Here is a 21,219-nt window from a genome sequence, read left to right as displayed (position 1 = left end):
TTAGGCAAATTTTCTGCATATATTAATTACTTTGTTCAGAAAACACACATTACTACCTGGAATTCTCAGTTTTTACTTCCGTAGAGTCTTCCTGAGCGTATTTAGCTGCTGTGCTATCAATGAAAATGAAAGGGGAAAATACTCAGACTGAAGCGACAGACCGTTTGGTTTTCAATTTTTCTGTTCTTTGCCCGGCAGTTAACTTATGCGGCACATTCAATCTTTACTTAATGCAGTGTTAATGGAACGAAATCATTAAGCAGTTTTCTTCCCACGTTATTTTCTTCGAACAATTTTAGCACGTTAAAAATCTTTTTGTACCGCAAAACTTGCTGATGGACTCCAAATGGGATCGCGCTTTACATGCCTTCCTTATGCCTTTTCCAGTATGACGTAGAGCGCGTGGGCGGCAAATCTTGCAGGGGTCTATTAAGAAACAATTAGGTGACCTCGATTCTCTCTTTAAATTTCAAGCGCTGCGCCGTACTCGGAAGTCATAATTCGCAGATTGAAAATTTATGCTCTCTGGAAACTAGGACGCCCCTTGAAGAAAACTGTACGCCTAGAATTGAGCACGTTGTGGCCATTAATCGCTGTACATATAGTTTTTTGCAGCACTTATTGGAGAGAGTAATCATAAATGCAGGGTGGAAACAAAAAGTAAATACACCATTCAAACACGTGCACTTCACCGCCACAACCGCATGTTATCAGGAAACAATCAAAACGGATTAAGTTCGATCGATCACATCACAGCAATCCTGCTCTTCTCACTAGCGACTCCTTTCATTGTGAAAACGTCAAAGGCTAATGGTTGCCACCACTCGTTAAGCCACGTTGATTTCTTTTAGTACCGACTTTGTAAATATTGGACGAACGACCAACAGCTTAACTTGTTGAGACGCAGCTGGCTCTCGGGCGGGATTATCGCTTTGTAAATTGTTTATCCAAAATTTATTTCCATACTGTTTTAGTCAGAAAATTCTTAACGCTGTGCCAACTATCCAACTACTACATAATCATCACATTTGAAGTGCATTAACTATTTCAGTGCTGATGCGGTCTGTGTATTGTATTTTTTTGTTCCTGCTTTTTCTTCACGAAATAATCCATAAAATCTATTGGACTGAAGAATTCGCTTTCAGTATGGGTGACTGTAGCAATCTTCTATATAGAGGGTAACATAGCCATCTAATAAAGGTAATAAATGATCACAAAGGTGTTTTTTTTCACGTAACGATTTCTGAACTCCAGTTGCTTGCTAATTTTCTCGTGCGCACATATTTAGGCAACCGATAAACTACATAGCTTACGTTAGTCGTTTCCCGAAACAAATTTCTTTCTTCTCTTAGACAAAAAATTGGGCTCATTATTTCATTCAGTTTGTAATTATTTTGAGTGGGTGCAAGAACACTTGCTTGAAAGAGCACAAGGGCACTGTTCTGTAAATAGCCGCTTCCTGTCGGTTCCAATTCGTCGTCTCTTATTGGCCACTGTCCCGATTGCCATGGACCGTTAGAACACACGCCTCGCTGACCCTGACAGAATCGTGCCCATCAGGCAGGATAATCGAATAAATGCGTCTCGAGTATAGATGCGAGCCCTTGCAAGAAATCTGAATCAGTTCCGTAAAAAAAAACTTTTCTTCAGTTCTTTCATTGCTCAAAAGAACGAACACGGCGGAGAAATTTCTTAATGGAATTTCCTGGGAAGTATAGCCTCATTAAGTACTGTAATAGTTGGCTTAGATAACCTGTTTGGTGGTTTTTCAAGCATATGAAGCCGTACACATTGGGGCAAGGTTTTAACGGCGACGACTGCTCGGTATCAGCTGCATGTGAACCACTCTGAATTACCTCATCGTCTGATTCATGTGAAAGAAACTGGGCCGGCTTGCACGAAACAAATAAGACCGGCTTATTTCCAGTCTAATCTTATTCGTGGTCTAAAAGCTCTCTCGGTTTTGAAGAAAGGAAAGGCGCATAGCTGGTTCATTTTGTCAGTGGACACCTCAAATGCACCACGAACTCCGACTGAAAGTTCGGTAACTCAATGTTTTAGTCGGCGTCGTGCGCACTTGAGGCACTCACCGACAAAGTGAACCATCAATGCGCATTTTCTTTTCTCAAAATCGAGAGAGCTTTTAGACTGCGAATAAGATTAGACTGGAAATAAGCCGGTCTTATTTGTTTCGTGCGAGCCGGCCCTGGTCCAAGTTTGTTACTGAGCACACGAAGTTGCGCAACAGCCTGGCGGGAGACCGCGCGTAAAATTCTATCTGCTCGAACGTCAAAGTGGGAAAAAGCACTCAAGCGCTGCTTTTCAATTTCAAGTCAATTTCCTTGACACCACTGTCCATTTAGAAAACAGCAAGCTCAAAACCACACTTTACAGGAAGCCTACTGACCGACAAAAATACTTAGATTTCACTAGCCATCATCCAAGACACTGCAAACAAGGTATATTCGTAGGACAGGCAACGAGACTAAGAAGAATATGTAGCGACGGCAACGACTAACTGAAACACCTCCACTCGCTAAAAAACACACTAATCATCAGAAACCATCCACAGACAACCCTTAATAATGCGTTCCAACGAGCAACCACTTTGAAACGAGATGTAGTTCTTAAAAAACGAACAAAAGCTAACAGTCAACGACCTCCTGCACTTATAACGAAATACTCAAACGCGCTTCCAAACATAAACAATATCCTGCGGAAATACCACCCCATTTTAACTGGTAACGACCGTCTCAAGAAAATATTTCCCGACGCACCAAGGGTAACATACAGCCGCAACACAAACCTGAAGGACATCCTGGTGCATGCTAGGCTCGGTAAGAAACCACCACCGACAGTAACTTCATGCTCTCGACCTAGATGCAAGTTATGCAAACATTTACAAAGGGACACTACGGTTAAAAGTACGGCAAGCGATGTCAGTTTCGATATAAAGACCAGTTTTGACTCCACATCGTCCAATATTATCTACATGCTCCAGTGCTCCTTCTGCCAGAAACAATGTATCGGAGAAACCGGGCAAACAATGAGTGCCAGATTAAACGGGCACCGGGCTGACACAACACGGAATGAACAGAAGGCAGTGTCGACCCATTTTAATCAACGCCATCACAAATTCGACGAACTCAAATTGTTCATTCTTCAGTCAGGCTTCAAATTGACTAGGGACAGAAAATACAGAGAAGCATTCGTAATCCACAAATTGAAAACACTGCAACCAACCGGGATTAACATGCCCAGAGGAAACCTGGAATCTCTCAGGTACATTCCAGGGTTAGCATAATTTGAAATTAACAAATGTCTTGCACCCCATTTCCGGCCTACTCACCCTCTCCTTTTCTTCACCTTTTTTTTTTCTCCTAATCCCCTATTATCAGTTCTCGGAAACCATGACATTCCTGTTACCCCCTCCGCCCCACCTTTCGGCTTTCTCTGAACTCGAGCCATGCCTCCCCCCCCCCCCCCCTGCCTTGTCCTTCCTTGGAAATGCCCCTCGTTCCAATGCCAGCCTATTTTGTTTGCCATGTTCTCATTTCCCTGTACCACGCTGACTAATCCTCTTATCTGAGTTTTTCAGGTCCACCCAGCGCCTCCCCCCCGTCGCAGCCCCTTCAAAGCCTTTGTTCATTACACACCCCCCGGATATAAGTTTTTCCAATATTGCAGCTTAACGAATCAAGATTCACCTCCCTCCCCTTCCTGACACGCATCCCCTCTCACACCACTTTCCTTCCCCCACCCGGGGCCTTCCTCCTCGGAGCGAAGGCCCTATTTAATCCCTGCCAATGATGAACGCTTTGCCCAGACGAAGACAATTCCCCTTGTCGAAACGTTGGCTCAAGCAACCTGAGGTTTTCCCCTCCCTTGTTCATTTTGTGATCGCCAAGGACCATCTACCACACCCTCTCTCTACCACTTTATCAGCAATGTGATTCGAAAGATCGAACGTTATTTATACGCGTTTGAAAGCTCGTTGGTTTGGCATCTCAGCGTTACAAAGTGGGCTCGCTAGCATTTCTAAAGCAGAAAATAAAACATGTATACAAAAATGTATACCACTGTATAATCCGTTGCTCTGGTACTTATCATCAATCGCATGTTTGAGGCCCGAGTGCTTCTAAATCGCTTCAACTATGTGTACAGTACGTGTACGAATGGGCTGTGAGCAACTGTGTTCTGCTAAACAAAGCAAAGGAGTTGGCTCCTCCGAAACGCATGGATGCTTTTCTATCATGTGATAGCATTTAGCCAATAGAGGCACAAACGTTGCATGGAAAATGAACGTGCAGCTCTAGGAACTACACCGTATGTGCTAGGCATAGCAAACACGGCGTGGTTGGTCACAAAAGTCGCTGATTGGTCGTGACAGTCATATCACCGGGCGACACGACAGGATCGAAACCTTATTGGTCTATGGGGCGCGTGACGTAATGTTACCACCTGAGATCTCCGAGTTGGCTGGTGCGCTGGCGTGTTTATTCATAAATTTCCTGGTAGATCAAGACAGGGATGATGTCACAAGTCCGAGTTTAGAGGAGTGCTGGACACGGGACATGGCCGACCACGGGGGTGGCCTCGACTGCAGTTGACAGCTACACTTGGCTGTGTCTAGGCGTGTCTAGGTCATCATATCAGGTTGGAATGAAGCCGGGATCAACAGCGCCTTTGACTACCGTCCTGAAAATCTTCGCTGAAAATGAAAAATGCAAAGAAAGTTTTTGTAGCTGATCAATTACTTTCGCTGCACTCGCTTCAGTACACTGGAATCCAAAAACCCAAAGTAAGGTTGGCAATACTAAGGCGCAGGAAATAGATATTCTATTAGCAGTTGCGTCGTATCCCTTTTTGACAAAGCTAGCACGCCTCGGGTGGAACAGCACCACACCCTCGCACTGTGGAGTGCCGAGCGTTGTCTTCATCAACTTCGATCTGCTCCGTCCGGCGGCACTGTCCGCTGATCGCACTCTTCTACGTAGCACAGATAAATGCTTTGACATTTATTTGAATGCAGTAAACGGAAAAATTGGTGAAATGGGCCCCATGTTCAACTCATCATGCCATTCGCGGGAAATCAGCATTCGAGCTAGCTCGAGCCATGCCGCAGGCATCTTTTGCAAAAGGGGGGCGCTGACGTTGCTTAGGTGCACGTGCTCCTCGAGGCCTGCTTCCAGAAGAAGAGGAAGAAAGCAAGGAGGAAACCTCGGGTCATGGCGGAAGACCTAAATTCGACCCTTGGCAGTGGTCGCCAGGCTTCTCGAATTTCATTCTTGCGCAGCAAGGACCTACGGTCGGCAGGCATCTGCCTCGGCTGCGCCTGTGGTGCCTCCTTGGTCGCGGCCGTCGGAGCTCTGGCCTGGCTGGCCGGTCACTGGGCTGCCAAGCGGGATAACGCAAGCCACACTGTGACTTCGTTCTGCTGTCCCAAAGAGGCAGCCAGGCTGTTCGCCGTCATCGACAGTAGACAGGAGCCCTGCACAGATTTCTTCGCGTACATCTGCAAGAACGCCATCGAGCAAGACTTCGTCCAGCAAGACGTCGTCAGCGACATGGCGGTGAGCATTCCTTTCGCGATCAACATGGAGGCTTCGCAATTAGTAAACCCTACTGGGTTTCTCGGCGGTGCACCAGTGAAAGACGGCAACGCAATAGGTGAAGAGATTGGCGGTTCAAACGCTAGACTGGTTGATGTTTTCTCTTTGTGTTGTCATTTTCTAGCTGTACACTTTTGCAAGGACGTGGCACACCCCCAAAATTTTCCAATTCATTCTATGACGCCAGTGGCAATAAGTGGTACAGTTACATGCGTGGAGCTTCTTTCGTTCCTCAAGCATTTATAAATGACACCTCTGAAGATTTATTTGCATTTGCATGTCTCTCAGAAAGTACCGAAAGCAAAGTTATTAGAAACCATCTGAGTGTTATTTTCTGGCATTTATTTTTTCAATGGCTTCGAATGCTCCCTAAAGCCACTATCTCAACGATAAATGATAACAGTTCACTACCACGGTACTAGCACGAAACAGTCTTCTGGTTAGCCGTCAGGCAATAGAGGTAAGAAAGCGAGAACTTAGTTCGCACCACAGAGCAAGCGTGCAGACTCCGCTAATAAGAGGGGCTCATTTTTGCTTCATCGGGAAGAGCTTGGTGGGGCCCCAGAAAGATCGCGCTCAGATTTCCGTTGGCTCTGGTGCAGCAATCCCACCGCTGCTCCAGCAGTAACGTGATGCTGTCGCTTCCTCCACGTTGTTATTCAAACACACGCATACGCCGTGGCGTAAGCCACAGCTTCTTCGTAGCGCTGCACTGGCATCATTGCCTGCGTCCCCGCGTTTATGGTCTCATAGACCCTGCTTGATACACCTAACCTGCCGTGTCGCGCATGCTTCTACGTGCGCGCTCCCCATGCAGACATGTTTCGCGTCTGTTCTTTCTATTTTGCTTTCTTTGGACGGCGATGTAGTAAGTGTTGGTATTACATCAAGAAAACGGTAATGTATGTCAGGTTTAACATTCAGATTTTACTGCTGGGCAAAGAGAGAAAGAGTAGTGGAGTGCGCTGGATTAGTCTCAGGAACCTTGGATACTTTAATATGTGCTGGCATCGCACAAAGCACATATGCTGTATATAGGAAATTAATGCAACTTAGCTTTGTAGGTGGAACATTGGCGATAGAAAGAACCTTTACTGCTGAGGGAACAAGTTTCGTTTGTGATATCATGGTTTAAGCCAACGACAAAAAAAATGGCTGAGGCTTAACTTGGTTAAGCCTGGAGAATGCGAAGCATCATCGTGTCGCGTAATTTGGAGGCGCACAACCACAGCGACGGCGCGAGGTGGGCCCCCGTTTCTCCACTGTCGTGACGTCATCGTTTCACGTGGTGTGACGTCATGTATCACGTGATTTGGAGGCGCACAACCACAGCGACGCCGCGAGGTGGGCCCCCGTTTCTCCACTGTCGTGACGTCATCGTGTCACGTGGTGTGACGTCATGTATCACGTGATTTGGAGGCGCACAAACACAGCGACGGCGCGAGGTGGGCCCCCGTTTCTCTACTGTCGTGACGTCATCGTGTCACGTGATTTGGAGGCGCACAACCACAGCGACGGCGCAAGGTGGGCCCCCGTTTCTCCACTGTCGTGACGTCATCGTGTCACGTGGTGTGACGTCATGTATCACGTGATTTGGAGGCGCATAACCACGGTGAAGGGCTGAAGTGGTAGCTTAAGTAGTATGCTTCGCATAAAAATGTACATTTCGTACCGTCCACGTGCGCAGCCCGAGCATTCAAATAGCACTGCATAGCATGCCCTTCTTACGTCTCGCATTGCGTTTCCGTACCGGCCGCCTCTTGGCTTGGTTGGTGTACTTCGTTCTCTCCTACTGGCTGCCAACATACCGCCTGACAGAAGCCGACGACGGCCACACGTAACGCAGGAACGGGCGTCTAAGAACTGTGCTCTTAAACATAAATATGTTAGATTCTGGAGGATGAATAAAATCCAGGTTTATAACACTTCGAAACAACAGTCATCAGGCCTTCAAAGTAAAATCACCCTGCGCTAGTAGTGACCTCTCATGACTAAGATCATCTCATTTTGCCGCCCGCGCTTGGGGTCATCACGGACCGGCATTCTCCCGTACTCAAGGTGCTTGAACGACTCACGGCACTGCGCGCGACTCATACCGTCCTCCTTGTAGATTTTTGTAAGCAATTCAGAGGTCAAGTTTGCAAATTTTGCAGCAGATTTCACGCACACACGTTGTTCTTAACGCTCTTGTCTTTTTCGCACTAACCCGACTAACAGCTTCTGCACGCGCTCACCTCAGCGGCTGTAGCTCGCCAGCTAACGGCCTGAGAGAAACGCGGCAAATGACAGTTTGTCGTTCAAACTTGCGCCTGTGCGCGCTCAGTAGGCGCAGTGCCCTCCCTCGCCCGGTATGCGCGCTACTTTATAAGTTCTGCTTCTTTCTGAACCCACCATATATAAATTTTTATAGTTTTCAGATCTCAGAGGCACAGTCTTTACTCGTAGTCTAAGACTTTTCCTATAGCCTGCAGCTACTTAGTGGCAGCATTCTTCACAGCGCTCAGTGTATTCAGTTGCCTCGCGACACAGCTTGAAGGTGCTTGCTTTTACCATCAGCGTACAGATTTCTCGTCTAACGCAAGAGCACAATACGATATTTCTTTGCTTATTTCTCTCGTCTCTCAAACGACTTATAAGGCTATTTCTGAACAGTTGGTCTGGAGTAGGCGTATTTTCTCATGGTGGTCAGCGGGCAGACTCCGGCACACTAATGGTACGGTTACGCCGCCTAGTTAGAGAACTGCTCTCCACTTATTTCAATGCGCGAACCCAAACCTTGCATTATCACACCCTCTTGCGTCACATGACCTCAGTAGACGAATCACTGCAGGCGCCCACTCTCTAATCGGTTTAGGCTACATTTTCATTTACGTAGCATATGAGGGGAGCGGGGGAGAGGGAGGGGGGGGAGCATCATCGTTATACCCGGAATAATTCCTGTAATTATTTGTGACGCTGAGTGTGCCGCGCGGCATAAAACATGGTGTTAGTGACTAACGGTAGACTATGTTACAAAAAGGCATGAAGCCCGGTTGCGTGTAAAAAGTCACATAATTTTCGGGCGTAATTGTTTTTCGTTATCCACACGTTCAAAGTAGAGTCATTGTTGGCAGACAGGCCTGCCTCTTGAAGAACTTGAGCGCGCACCAGTAAAGTTCCTGGACATGTGCACAGAAGGTGGTGGACATTGGTGCCGGAAGCGGGTGCTTCGCAGTGAGGGCATTTTTGCGGCAAAAGAATCTTGGCACTTTGCCACTGGTTGCGAACTGCAGGCGTAAGGGCCACTACGACACGCAGCCGCCTCAGAGAGACCTCCTCCACCCGTCATAGGTTGGGGGGAAGGGGGTAGATACACGGGGGAATAAGAGCACGTGTACGCTGCCTGAGGGGGGCTGAAGATGTTAGATGTGTCAGAAGTGGATCTGGTGGCAAAGAGGCAGGTGGAGTTTGTGGAATGTCAGTGGCACGAGATGTCATGTCAGGTGCGATGCTGTGGACATCAGTGCGAGCTTGTGCCCAGTGAATGAGTATAGGCACCGGGTAAGATTTACAAGCAGCATGTATGGCCTGGGAAACCTGAAGGGTACCGCGGACTTTCTTTAGATGCTTCACGGCTTCTTGTGAATGGGTACATAGGTGCACCTTGTTATAAGGAGGGTCGTCAGGTAAGGCTGCGATGGCATTTAATACCGCTTGCAGCTCCAAAGAAAGAGGTGATGAAGTGTCAGTAGAGTAGGTTTGTCGGCCGTAGAGTTGAGGGTGTGCCGGGCTTATAAAAGTAGTTGATCCTTCTGTTGGGGTTATGGCAACATCTGTGTAAATAATGCAGCTGTCATGTTGCGTAGAAAAAGTTTGTGGTAACGGCGGTGAGAGGAACTCCGACTTCTTATGACGAGCAGGCTTGTTTGATGTAATGTGAGAGTAGTCCCATGGAGGTGGTTGAGGCGCGAACTTCAGACGAAGAGAAACTTTCCGTGCTCTATTGGTTTGTCTCTGGGTAATTAAATCTTGCAGTGTGCTGAGCTGCGCATACTCCTGCAGCAGACAAATAGGAGTTGCTCGGGGTAGGCCAGTAATGACTCGCATGGCTTCGTGGTTGAGTGCTTCAAGTGTGCACCACTGTCGTTTAGTAAGTTGTTTGAACTGAGCCTGGTATAGGAGCCGAGGTTGAAAGACAGTACGAACAAGTCGACGAGCTGTATCAGAACGTGCACCTCCAGAGCGATTGGCTATCCTGCGGATGAGGCCAAGTGTGTTTATACCGCTCTTGCGCATAGCTGACAACCAAGCAGTGCCCTTGCCTGAAGCATGAACGTGCAGGCCTAAAACGTTCGTATGTTCCACCTCAGGAAGTGGGGCATTGTATAGTGAGCACGAACGGTGTGGCTTTGAAAGTACGGCGGCCAGCTTTATTGCCAACATGGACATAGCAGGATTTCGAGAGGTTGAGAGAGAGACCAGTGTCGGCAAGAAAGTTGTGGAGGATATTGAGAGCATTTTGCAGGGAGTCTTGCTGCACCTGAGCTGAGCGATTTGTGGACCAGAGAGTGATATCGTCTGCATATGCTAAAAACTGAACATTAGGCAGGGGGGAGAGACTGTGTATCAGAGGAATGAATGGGATGTTAAATAGAACTGGGGCTGAAACTGAGCCCTGCGGTACACCCCGATTAGAAATGAAGCGGCCTGTGGGTTTAGCATTGACGCGGATAGCAAATGTTCGTTGCGAAAGAAAGGCATGAATTGCTCGACAAAGCAGCAAGGGCATGCCAAGTGATGCCATTGTGTTGAGAATGGCTGCGTGGAGAATGTTGTCGTAGGCTTTCGTGATGTCTGTTGCCAGGACTGTGCGAACGAGACGGCTGTGATGTGAGCGACGTATAATGTCGTTGGCAAAGCGGTCAAGACCATCCTCAGCTCCGTATCCTGGTCAGAAACCAATTTGAGCAGACGAATATTTCTGATGACGGTCGAGCCACCAAGAGACTCGAGTGGCAAGCAGTTTTTCATAGAGTTTACAAATAGTTGGGGTAAGAGAAATTGGTCGTAGGGCTCCAAGAGTTGTGGGTGGTTTTCCGGGCTTTGGTATCGGAACAACCACTAAATGTTTCCAATCGGATGGCATTTCACTGGATGTCCAGATTTGGTTAAAAATTCTGAGAAGTGAAGTCAATGCTTCACCCTCCAGATTCCGGAATAAGGCATAAGGTACACCATCATGACCAGGTGCAGTGTTAGGGCGGATGTCTTCAATGGCAGCTATAAGCTCAGCCATGGTGAACAGGCAGGTGATCTCATCCTCTGCCTCATGTTTAGGACTGACTGGAACAGGCGCCGCTGAGCAATCATAATTTCGAAAGAACTGAAGTGCAGCTTGCGAAGCGAATTCATCTGGAGAAAGACGAAGGGCAAGGCGAATACTCTCGGCATAGTCTTTTACGGACGGCTTGCGTTCCATGGAATGAATTACACGCCACAAGTGGCGGTTGCCGAGAGGGGTGTTGAGTTGAGAACACCACTCTTTCCAGCGGTTGTGCAGAAGGCGTTTAGAATACCGACGGGCTTTAGCTGCGACTCTATGAAGTTCGGTTTGTGCGTGTTGATCTGACGGATGGTGAGTGACGTATACGTCCAGCTGCTTGCGCCTTGCCCAGAGATTAAGCAGGTGAAAGTCAGGATTTGGTTGGTCTTCGTTGATAGTAGAAGAAATTGTGTTTTGAGTTAAGACAAGCTTGGATGCAGAAAGGGCCGAGGCAGGAGTTATTGAGAGAAGGCGACCATCCATACGAAGACTGTCCCAAGAAGTGATATGGACCTTGCGACGAATTTTACGTAGTGTACTTGAGACAAAGTCAATTAGAATGGGGGAGTGATCACTTCCCCAGGTGTCTGCTTCGCAAGACCAGTGAGGTTTGCCGGGACCAAGCCACCATGCAGGTAAGGTCCGGAGTTGATGGAGGAGCACGCGGTCGGGTATAAATAGAGGAGTTGTTCAGAAGTGTAAAGGACTGGTCGAAAAACGTGTCGTAAATCTGATCTCCACGTTTAGAGTTATGAGTGTATCCCCAAGCTGTATGTGGCCCATTAAAATCTCCTCCAACTAGTATGGATACACCTGGGTAGGAGGTGCGTAGATGGGTAAGCCATCCAAAGCTGAGTAGAGAGGTTTGGGGCCGACCATAAAAAGAGACCAATACTACTGGAGTACGCTGCGGCTTAGTGATAATGGCAAGTACTTCTTGACGGGTATTGCACCAACGAGATAGGTCGACGGGAGAATGTGGCGTCGAACAACGAACATATATAGCTGCTTTTCCAGGAGGAAGACCACTTCGGCGGTTGGGTATTGATGGACAGTGATATGCACAATAACCAGACAGAGGAAGGATGGCATTATGTTCCTGTAGAAGGAAAACCCAGGCAGAGAGTTTGCCGTCTTGAATACGCAGCTTCAATTCAGGGCGCTTATTAGTAGGACCCCGACAGTTCCATTGTAGCACATGGGAAGTAGCGTTAGTGGTCATTCGCTTGCAAAACAGATGCAGTCATCTGAGGCAGTTGCTGCAGCAGGATAATCAGGGATGACATTGAGGTTGTAGTTGTAGATTGCTCGGGTTGTTCATATTTTGAGCCTGAAGGTTGAGGCACTAGGCAGACAGGCGTAACTGGGGGTATACGCGGACGTTGTAGTAGGAGAGAGCGACGTCGGCATAGCTGGTCAAGTTGTTGGCGAATGTTGGCGATCGCATCACCGATGGCAGATATCTCATCAGACATAGAGGGGTTTAGCGGAGGAAATTTGTCTTCCTTTTCCACTCGTTTCGGGAACCTGGCTTTAAAACATAGGCATAGGAAGGGCGGATACTAGAAGGTGAGGGCAACGATACTGGCGGTTTTTCAGTATCATCCTCATATGTGTCTGCTGACAGAGCATCAAAAGGGTTGGAGATCTTGACTCCAGGCTGAGTAGGCCCAGCAACCGGACGACGTTTCTTTCGAGGGCATTTAGAATAAGTGATGTCGTGGTCGTTTGTCTTACAAAAAGGACACGTGAATGAGGGAACGCCATCCGCTCGTGGTTTGGGCAGAGTGTCTTGCGATGCAGGGCAGAACTTTTTGATGTGACCTTGTCGCAGGCACCGATAACAGAAAACTGGTGCAGGATGGAAAGGCTTCGGATGAACGATTCGTCCATTATAGAAGAATCGGGTGGGAAGTTCTAATGGCCCCGTAAGCAGGAGAAGAAATGTGCCTCGGTTCCCTAGTCGGCGGGCATTAAGCAGTGAGTGGGTGTCGGAGTACAGATCCGTCATCACTTCCTTCGGAGGCGCATTAGGTTCCGTTTCATAAATGACACATCTTTGCAAGTCGGGTCCAGATGCTAGATAGGCGTGCACAGGTACATACTGTGACTCGCTGGTATATAATTTGTCAATATGACAGATCTTTTCAGCATCGGCAAGTTACGGTACTTGAGCAGTGATGGAGTTGGAGGGACGATAGTAAATAAAACCGCGGTACCCTGAGACCACCATTGCACGGTCAATGAGCTGCTGTACCGATCTTGAAGGAAACTGACGTTATGTCGTATTCCAAGGTAGGCTTAATGTGCACTCGGAAGAAGCGATTAAGTTCAGGGAGTGAATATTTCGATGTTGTCATCTTTGAAGGGGTAGGATCGGTTGGAGTGGCCTTTACCTTTTTCGCAGCCGGTTCAAAGCTGGCATCAGAGACAGTCCGCGCAGGAGTGGGAAGGAGTGGTGTAGGGGTAGGCACAGGAGTAGGCAATGCGGTAGGGGTGAACGATGATTCGTCCCCTGGAGGTGAAGACGGTGACTTGAGTAGTGACGAAATACCGGGTGCAGGAGGAGTTGAGGTGCTGAGGATACATCCTTGAGGTGGAAGGGTAGGCGAAACAGCAGACGCATTAATAGCAGGATGTGTCCTTTCCATGTCAAAATTACAGTTCATGTCCGTTGGCCAGGCTGAGGTAGGCCTGCGCGCCTCACAACACGAACGTAGGCATTGTGAAGGCAGTGTCGGAGGGTCCGTCCCGAGATCTTGTGGCGTTCTTGGGATCTTCAGGCAGCTTGAAGAGGTGACGCTGTGGCCGGGAAGATAAACACAGCACAAAAAAAGCTAAGAAGTAGCCAATCGGTACAGACAGGGCGACCGCCCACTTTGGTCTTCATCGTCATCCTCATCCTGTAAACAGGCAGTGAATAGCCTATAGGCGAGATTGTGTCTCCCTACCGGGCACCTATATTTACTGGAATTTTATTGCTAATTTTATTTGGAACTATGGTCGCTGTGCAATCCCTATAAATATCTTCAAATATTTTCACATAACACTCTTCTATACCCTGATTCTGCTATGCCTGTATGACTGCTGAGGTTCCTACTGAGCCGAACGTTTTCTCGTAATTAATGAACACTATATATATGGGCTGGTTATATTCTGCGCATTTCTCTATGACCCGATTGACAACGTGAATATGGTCTATTGCCGAGTATCTTTTATAAAAGCCTGCCTGATCATTTGGCTGATTGAAGGTTTTCCTGACCCTATTAGCGGTGAACTTAGTAAATACCTTGTAGGCAATAGACAATAAGCTGCTCGGTCTGTAATTCTTCACGTCTTTGACGTCTCCTTTCTTATAAATTAAGGTAATCTTACGTTTTTTCAAGCGTTAGGTACACTCAAGGTCACAAGGCAGTGCGTATACAGGGTTGCTAAATGTTCGAGCACAATCTCTCCTCCATCCGTCAACAAATCTGCTGTTATCTGATCCTCACCAGCTGCATTCCCCTTTTGCATTGCACCTAAGTCTTTCTTTACTTCCTCCTTCGTTACTGACGGCAGGCCCCATTGCTGTGCTCTACTGCCTCCATCAGTAACACTCTGTTTGCAATCGCTACTGTATAGATTTGTGTAAACCTCTTCGGTTACGTCAGGCCCCATTGCTGTGCTCTACTGCCTCCATCAGTAACACTGTTTGCAATCGCTACTGTATAGATTTGTGTAAACCTCTTCGGTTACGTTAACTATCTTATCCATATTGCTAACGACATTGCTTTCTTTGTCTTTTATCGCATGCATCTGGTTTTTACGTAAGCCTAGTTTTCTCTTCATAAACTCTCTAGTTTTCTAGTTCTCTCTTGGGATGCTATTCACAAAAATATCCAGGAACGATAGCTTCGGCATTAAACAGCCAAGTGTCGACGCGCAAATTTTGTCATGCACGGATCAAACCGCTTTTTGTTTCTTTTCGCGCAAGGACCAAATAAAATAGCGCTACTCCCTGTAACGCGAACAGACGCGGGAATGTTCTGCTCGCGCAATAGGCCTTTTTTTTTGTTACTTAGACATCGATAATTTCAAACTTCGCATTGCGCCTGCGGGATTTTCTTTTTTTCTAGTGGGATGTCACCACCAACATCATCAAGGGTACCCAGAACTACAGCAGTGAAGCTGCGGAAGCGCTCCATGCCCTTTACACATCGTGCATCCGGGAGATATGGCAGCACGAGAGGCGCACCAGAGACACCGTGGCTAGCATGCTGGAAATCGCCAACGTCACCGGGCGATTGAGAGGCGCGGACCTGCTTCGTTTGGTGCTTGCGGCCGATCGGCAGTACCACCTGACGTTTATTTTCGATATAGCGACCACGGCCATTGAAGCAAGAACACAGCTCACGTTCATCAGAACAAGATTCCGGACCGTCCACTATAAGGCGTTTTGCGATGCGTTCTGCTATGCCCTCAGTCTATCCATCCTTAATGGGCATTTCCACACTAACTACACCGCTGAGGACATCGCCAAGTTTGAGAATAAATTTCCTCCAGCCAGGTGGAGACACTCATCCATCTCTTTGGCAGAGATTAGCGACGCTTTCGGACATCTGGAAACGTCGCAGTTCAAAGAAATATTCCTCCAGTTCTTCATCGACCTTGAATATTTCGATACAGTTGCGGCGGTGTCCAAAGCTGACCTTCTCAAAGACATTCGTCTCCTAACTGACGCAAGGAACCAGCCGCTGTCAGTATTCTACGTGGTGCTGCTTCTCGCCCTGGAGGCCATGCGCTACATTCAACAGGACGCCCCTCTGAATTCACCCACAATGCGTAGCGAAGACGTCTGCTACAAACACGTCTACGAGAGCGCCCAGCTATGGCGCGTCACATACGTAGCGGCACTCTCGACTCCCGCTAAGGACCGCCAGCTACGCAACATCTTCGAGGCCACACGAAAAGCGCTGTATAACTACGTCCCTCTCCAGCGGCTAGTGGCCGCCGGGAACGACATGCAACACTTCCGGGCCATCGTGAGCAACTTTTCGCTCATGCTTCCTGGTGAACTGATTTTCCAGAAGCCGGCCGTACCCCACATGTCCACGCAACACTTCGCCCGGAACTTGTTCTCGGCGCTCAAGTTTGAGTTCGACTCTAACAAGGAAAAGGCGCGACAAGGAGTGCCCTGGTTTAGAGACGACGCCCAGACCAGAGTCATGGACCGCATGTTCTTTGTGAACGAGACCACCCTGTACGTGTCGTCGCTGGGCTACGGCTGGCTGAGTTCGGGCACCACTGACCCACTGCTCGCCGACGCTGCAGTGGTTGCGAGTCGCATGGCAGCCCTGCTGTGGATTAGCCTGGTTGAGAGGGGCGACTGGTCACCTGAAACGACAACGGCGCTCGAATCGTACAGGTAATGTGCATTACTCCGACGTGAATTGATGAAAGTAAGCGCGGCACAAAAATGTCTTTCGCCAAGGATCTTGCGCATTCTTTTGCATTTGTCCCAGATGCGAGATGAAGCTTTGGTGTTTTCTTGTATGGTGTACTCGTCAAAAAGGTTACAGAGTACTTCGTTTACGAGGTGATTAATTGGGGACGGATGGATTTTCGGAAACCGCTCGTGGAAAGCTTGTTCTCGGTTGCAAAAGTAGTCTAATTCAAGAAAAATGATTAGCGTTCCGGAGTTAGCAGGTAAGACTTAGGTAACCGCTAAGCATAGCCTCTTTCACTCACTCGCCGTGCAGCATAAGTGTGCGCCCTGATAAATTCTGGCAATTACATACGGAAGTTATTGCTTTATTTGTTCTTGTCTTTGCGCATCTTTGTTCTGCAGACTATAATAGATGATGTAGTTACGTACAGTAGACCATGAATAACACATATCCGGTGTTATTCTAACCTAACACCTACGAAAACAGTATCACATGACAGCATCACATCAGGCTCCCCACGAGTTGTGTGCATAGATCAAGTTGAAAAATTACAGGGTACACTCAAGCTCCATCTTACGGATATTACGATGTGGCGTTAGTTATTTAATGCACCTATATACATAATTGGTCATTCGACACTTTTTATTAATATGTCAATGGGAGTTATCTTACCACTCCTTGCGCAATGTTGCCGCGGTTAACGAATACGCCTTTTCCCGGCGATGGCAGGTGCCTCCACCGCTCGGTCTTGTGCGACCGAAGTTTCTCTACCCGTGCAACGTCTCGCCATCAACCACTAATTTAAATGGTACCTCTCAGGGTGGTTCGTTTGTTCGCAGTCCGATGGGTAGGGTAAGACGTCCCCTCTGGGTCACGTGACATACATAGCCCACCTAGGCTGGGTCTCCGGGCTTGGCTCCCTCGGCCACCTTACGCAACCCTATTTATCGCTCACACCGCCGACAACGCCGGGACCTCTGTCGCTGTCACGTTATACATGAGCACACTGCCATTGCACCTTAAAGAGCTCATATTTCGCTCTGCACGGCTGTAATTCATACCGCAACAATAAAGCCGTCCTGGCTTTGTGTTAACCAGCGTGCACAAAACCTAACTGGAAGATACGTGGTTCGGTGTGTTACAAACGTGAAAAGTCTTTCTGATAGTAACGGTGACTCCCTGTGCGGGCCTTGACCCCATGTCTGATTCCAAGTTAGAGAGGGGTAGAACTAGCAATGTGCTCACGTTCCTGGTGGTTTCTCAACGCTACAGCGTTTTCACTGCGTCAGGACCACCGGAAAACTGGAGGTGGTCGCATCAATTCTTGCACGCCTTCGGCCGATCACTTGCGCACAGGAGGTATCTCAAGAAGCGTTTGTTTTACGGCGAGAACCACTGAGCGTACCCTGAGCTCTTCGGCATATCATGCCCACGACACAGCTAGGGAGTTGCCCGAGCTACAGCGCGTTAACAATCAATACTTGCGCCTAAGCAAAACACCTGCGGGGAGCCGCCTTCTGACCCGCTTACACATATCCTACGCAACACATACAGAAGAACGGGTCCGCATCCCTGAAGCCTGGCGCTTTGCACTCCAGGTGCGACCCCTTCCGAAGAACATGACTGCAGACACCCATGATGGTCGCCGTCTCGCGCGGGCGGAGGCTATTTCTCAACAATATGGCCATAAGCCAGGTGTCTTCTATGTGGATGCGGCCGGCCCACACCATGGGGGCTGGTACACGGCGGCCGTCATCCACCAAAACACTACAGTTCAGGGCCTTACTTTCCGTGCCCCAAACATTACATTTGCGGAAGAGATCGCCATTGTACTGGCCGCCGCAGATCCAGAGTCCCGAGTCATTATTACGGACTACAGGGGCGCCTGCCGCAATATTGGGCAAGGGTATATTCCAGACCATGCTTTCAAAATTCTCCACACATGCGAATACACAGGGTTTCCGACCCATCGTACCATCGTGTGGGCTCCGGCTCATGCGGGTCTTGAGGGGAACGAGGCAGCAGACGCTGCCGCCCGCGCGCTTACTCACCGGGCGTCGCATCATCCGCAGCCTGATCCGGAATTCAATTTCAATCCGGCCATCACCTTTAAAGAGATCACCTTTCTTTATCAAAATTTTCATGGTCTCTATCCCCCTCCCTGTAAAGGCCTCACCAGGGTGGAGGAGCGCTGGCTTCTCCGCCTCTATACCAATACTGTACTGTGCCCGGCAGTACTTAAGCACTTTAATTCTTCTTTCTCGGGCGCGTGCCCACACTGTGAGGAGGAGGTTTCGGACACCTACCACATGGTGTGGGCATGCCCTTCCAATCCTGCCTACCCACCCCACCTCCACCCCACTCGAGAGGACTGGGAAGCTGCCCTGCGCGGCTGCTTCGAACTGGCAATGCCCAACAGGCATTGGTAGCTAGAGCCCGGGCCGCTGCGGAAGCTACAGGGATCCCGGACTAGGGATCCCTCCTAGTGTTTGTAAGGGGCGGGCCCTACCGGCTCGCCCCATCGACCTCTCACTGTAAATAGAAATAAAAGTTTTCCTCCTCCTCCTAAGATAGGCTGGAAGAAAGTAAAGTCAGGCAGCCAGGATTCAGCAGGAAAAAGGGAAATCTGACTTGGGGGAGCCGCAGTTGACGAGACAAGAAGCTTTAGCCCGACTTGTCGCAAAAGCTACCGCGCAGCTTAAGATAAGAAAAAAAAATAGTGGCAATGAAAGTATGCTCTACATTAGAGCCATCATGCACCCGATCTAAGAGATATATCGTGCTACGGTGAGGCTGTGATGTTACAGATAAGACAAGCAAGTGGTTTCAGCGTGCATGTGCGCTAGCGCCCCACCTGTATTTTCGTTTCGGCTGTGCCCAAAAAAAGAAGCCCTCAACCGCCGCCATGTACGGCACCGTGAAAGTCGTCGCCTCGCATGGGAGACCCTGTCGTGCGCAGAGTTTGCCAAGCGGGAGGCCGGTCAGCGCTGACGTCGAAATGAGCGTCAGCGTAAGATGAGCAGTGCCCGTATCCGCGAATGCCACAGGAGACGACGAAAGGAATTTTAAACATAGAAGGGACGCATGTGTGTTTTATAGAAAAACACCTCATAAAACGACGCAAAGAAGGAGGTGCATAAGTGATTTAGTCTTTGACATCCCCGCATTGTGCGAGACCTGGAGAGAACTATTGCACCCTTAAGCGTATTAGTCTGCCGTGAAAAGCTATACAGAAATATAGATGTTGAAAAAAATCGCCAGTCTTCCGCACGTACCTACCACAAGATATAGCTCGTCTGTTTTTACGGTAGCTGTTCAGTGCTATGTCAGAAAAAAAGTAAATTAGCACAGCACAACGCTCATTAATCCCGCTCGTTGGTTGCATCACTGAAGCGGTAATGTTTAAAGGCTGTCGACGAACCGTCTCTAGCGTGGGGCGAAATTGCAGAAATCTATAGACGGCAAATTTTCTAGGAAGACCGCAGGACAGGACGCCCTTAGTGCTTGCTGCCATTGTATCGTACGATCCATTGTATCGAACGGAGCCGCCTTGTACGCAGATCGGCCCATGCTGTGGACTCCGGGTTTGACAAAATGATTTCACTTCATCGTATACCACGTCGTGCTTTTTCCGAAGCTTGTCTCAATTAGTCGTGCAATTAACATCATTTCGATAGCACTTTTGGAACTTTGGGCTACCAGAATTGCACCCTCCACTTGTTTAAAACTTGCTGGTCCAGAAAACAGTCCAATTGTTGCAAATTTTACCTGAAAGAGAGTACTCGGAAAGATGAAAGCTGTCCTTTCATTATCTTTAGACGTACTCATTGATTAGCTGCTCGTGAAATACGTCGATCAGAAATGCCTCCCGTTGAAATCTTTACTCTTTACGTTGTTAAACTGATTATTACCAACTGAAAACCGAATTGTTGGTTTGCCCAAGAGAGTTTTTGCCTTTCAGCGCCTCTTCGAGAGGATATGTCTAAACAAACTTACATTAAAAATGAACACATAGTTAGCCGCAAGTGCTCATGATGCTACCTTTGCACATAATGCGAGGCGCGAAATTTTTTCGGCTCAGTGAAGAATCATCCAGACACAGCGCCATATACTAAACGGAAGAATGTTTGGGGGTTTCGGGTGTCAAAACTTTAGTGATAGCTGAAACAATCTTCGGTAATGCATTTTCAGCTACTCAGGAATGTACGAAACATATATCAGCGTAATAGACGGAAATCACCAAAAGAGGCCCACATATTTTTGTTTTCTCTTATCATGGCTGACAAACCTTCCATTGCAGGGAATGCGTCCTAGCTACATCGTCCGCCCAATACCTTGCATTCATGCACGAAGTAGTAGCGCTCAAGGAAGGGCTGCAAATCGCCGCCATTGTCGGGGCAGCAGGCACAGCCCCCGATGAAGCCGTCCGACCTGCGAGAGCTGCGTGGTACACAGTTCAGGCTGCCTGGAGCCTCTTCCGAATCTCCAGGGCTCAATTCTTCTACGCGCGCTTTGCCTACTACCGTTGCAGCAGCGCTTACGCTAGGCCTTTAGTGAATGAACTTATCAGGGGCAACGCTGACTTTGCCACAGCTTTCCAATGCACTCACAGCACGGACACGGCTGAACAAGGTGATGACTGCGTCGAGATTAATGGGCTGAGCAGATAACAGAGACTGATGCATATAGGACATTTTGAAGTGATCACGCGTGTGTTTATAGTCTGAAATCGTGTTCAGTGATCGCCTTCTAGCCTTTTTTTTTTTTTTGGAAAGGATTTGTGAGTTTGTAGATGTGTGTAAACTTTGGATATCAGGCATCTAGAAGCTGAGGAGTATTTAGTATTTAGTATTTAGTTTTTCTTTGCATTTTATGG

At 48.2% G+C, this 21,219-nt stretch overlaps 1 protein-coding gene across 1 annotated transcript; it reads left to right on the top strand.

Annotated features, from left to right (window-relative positions):
* Positions 1-5,228: 5,228 nt before the first annotated feature.
* On the top strand, positions 5,229-21,013 carry LOC149329206 (uncharacterized). The gene is made up of 3 exons (XM_089559200.1): positions 5,229-5,573; positions 15,033-16,321; positions 20,644-21,013. The coding sequence occupies exons 1-3, from the start codon at positions 5,229-5,231 to the stop codon at positions 21,011-21,013; spliced, it is 2,004 nt and encodes a 667-aa protein (XP_089415326.1).
* The last annotated feature ends 206 nt before the right edge of the window (positions 21,014-21,219 follow it).

Source organism: Amblyomma mixtum, chromosome 9, assembly GCF_055824585.1.
Source record: "Amblyomma mixtum isolate Tamu chromosome 9, ASM5582458v1, whole genome shotgun sequence".
Classification (NCBI taxonomy): domain Eukaryota; kingdom Metazoa; phylum Arthropoda; class Arachnida; order Ixodida; family Ixodidae; genus Amblyomma; species Amblyomma mixtum.
The sequence above is the reverse complement of the archived record's forward strand: the minus strand, read 5'-3'. Positions and strand labels throughout refer to the sequence as shown.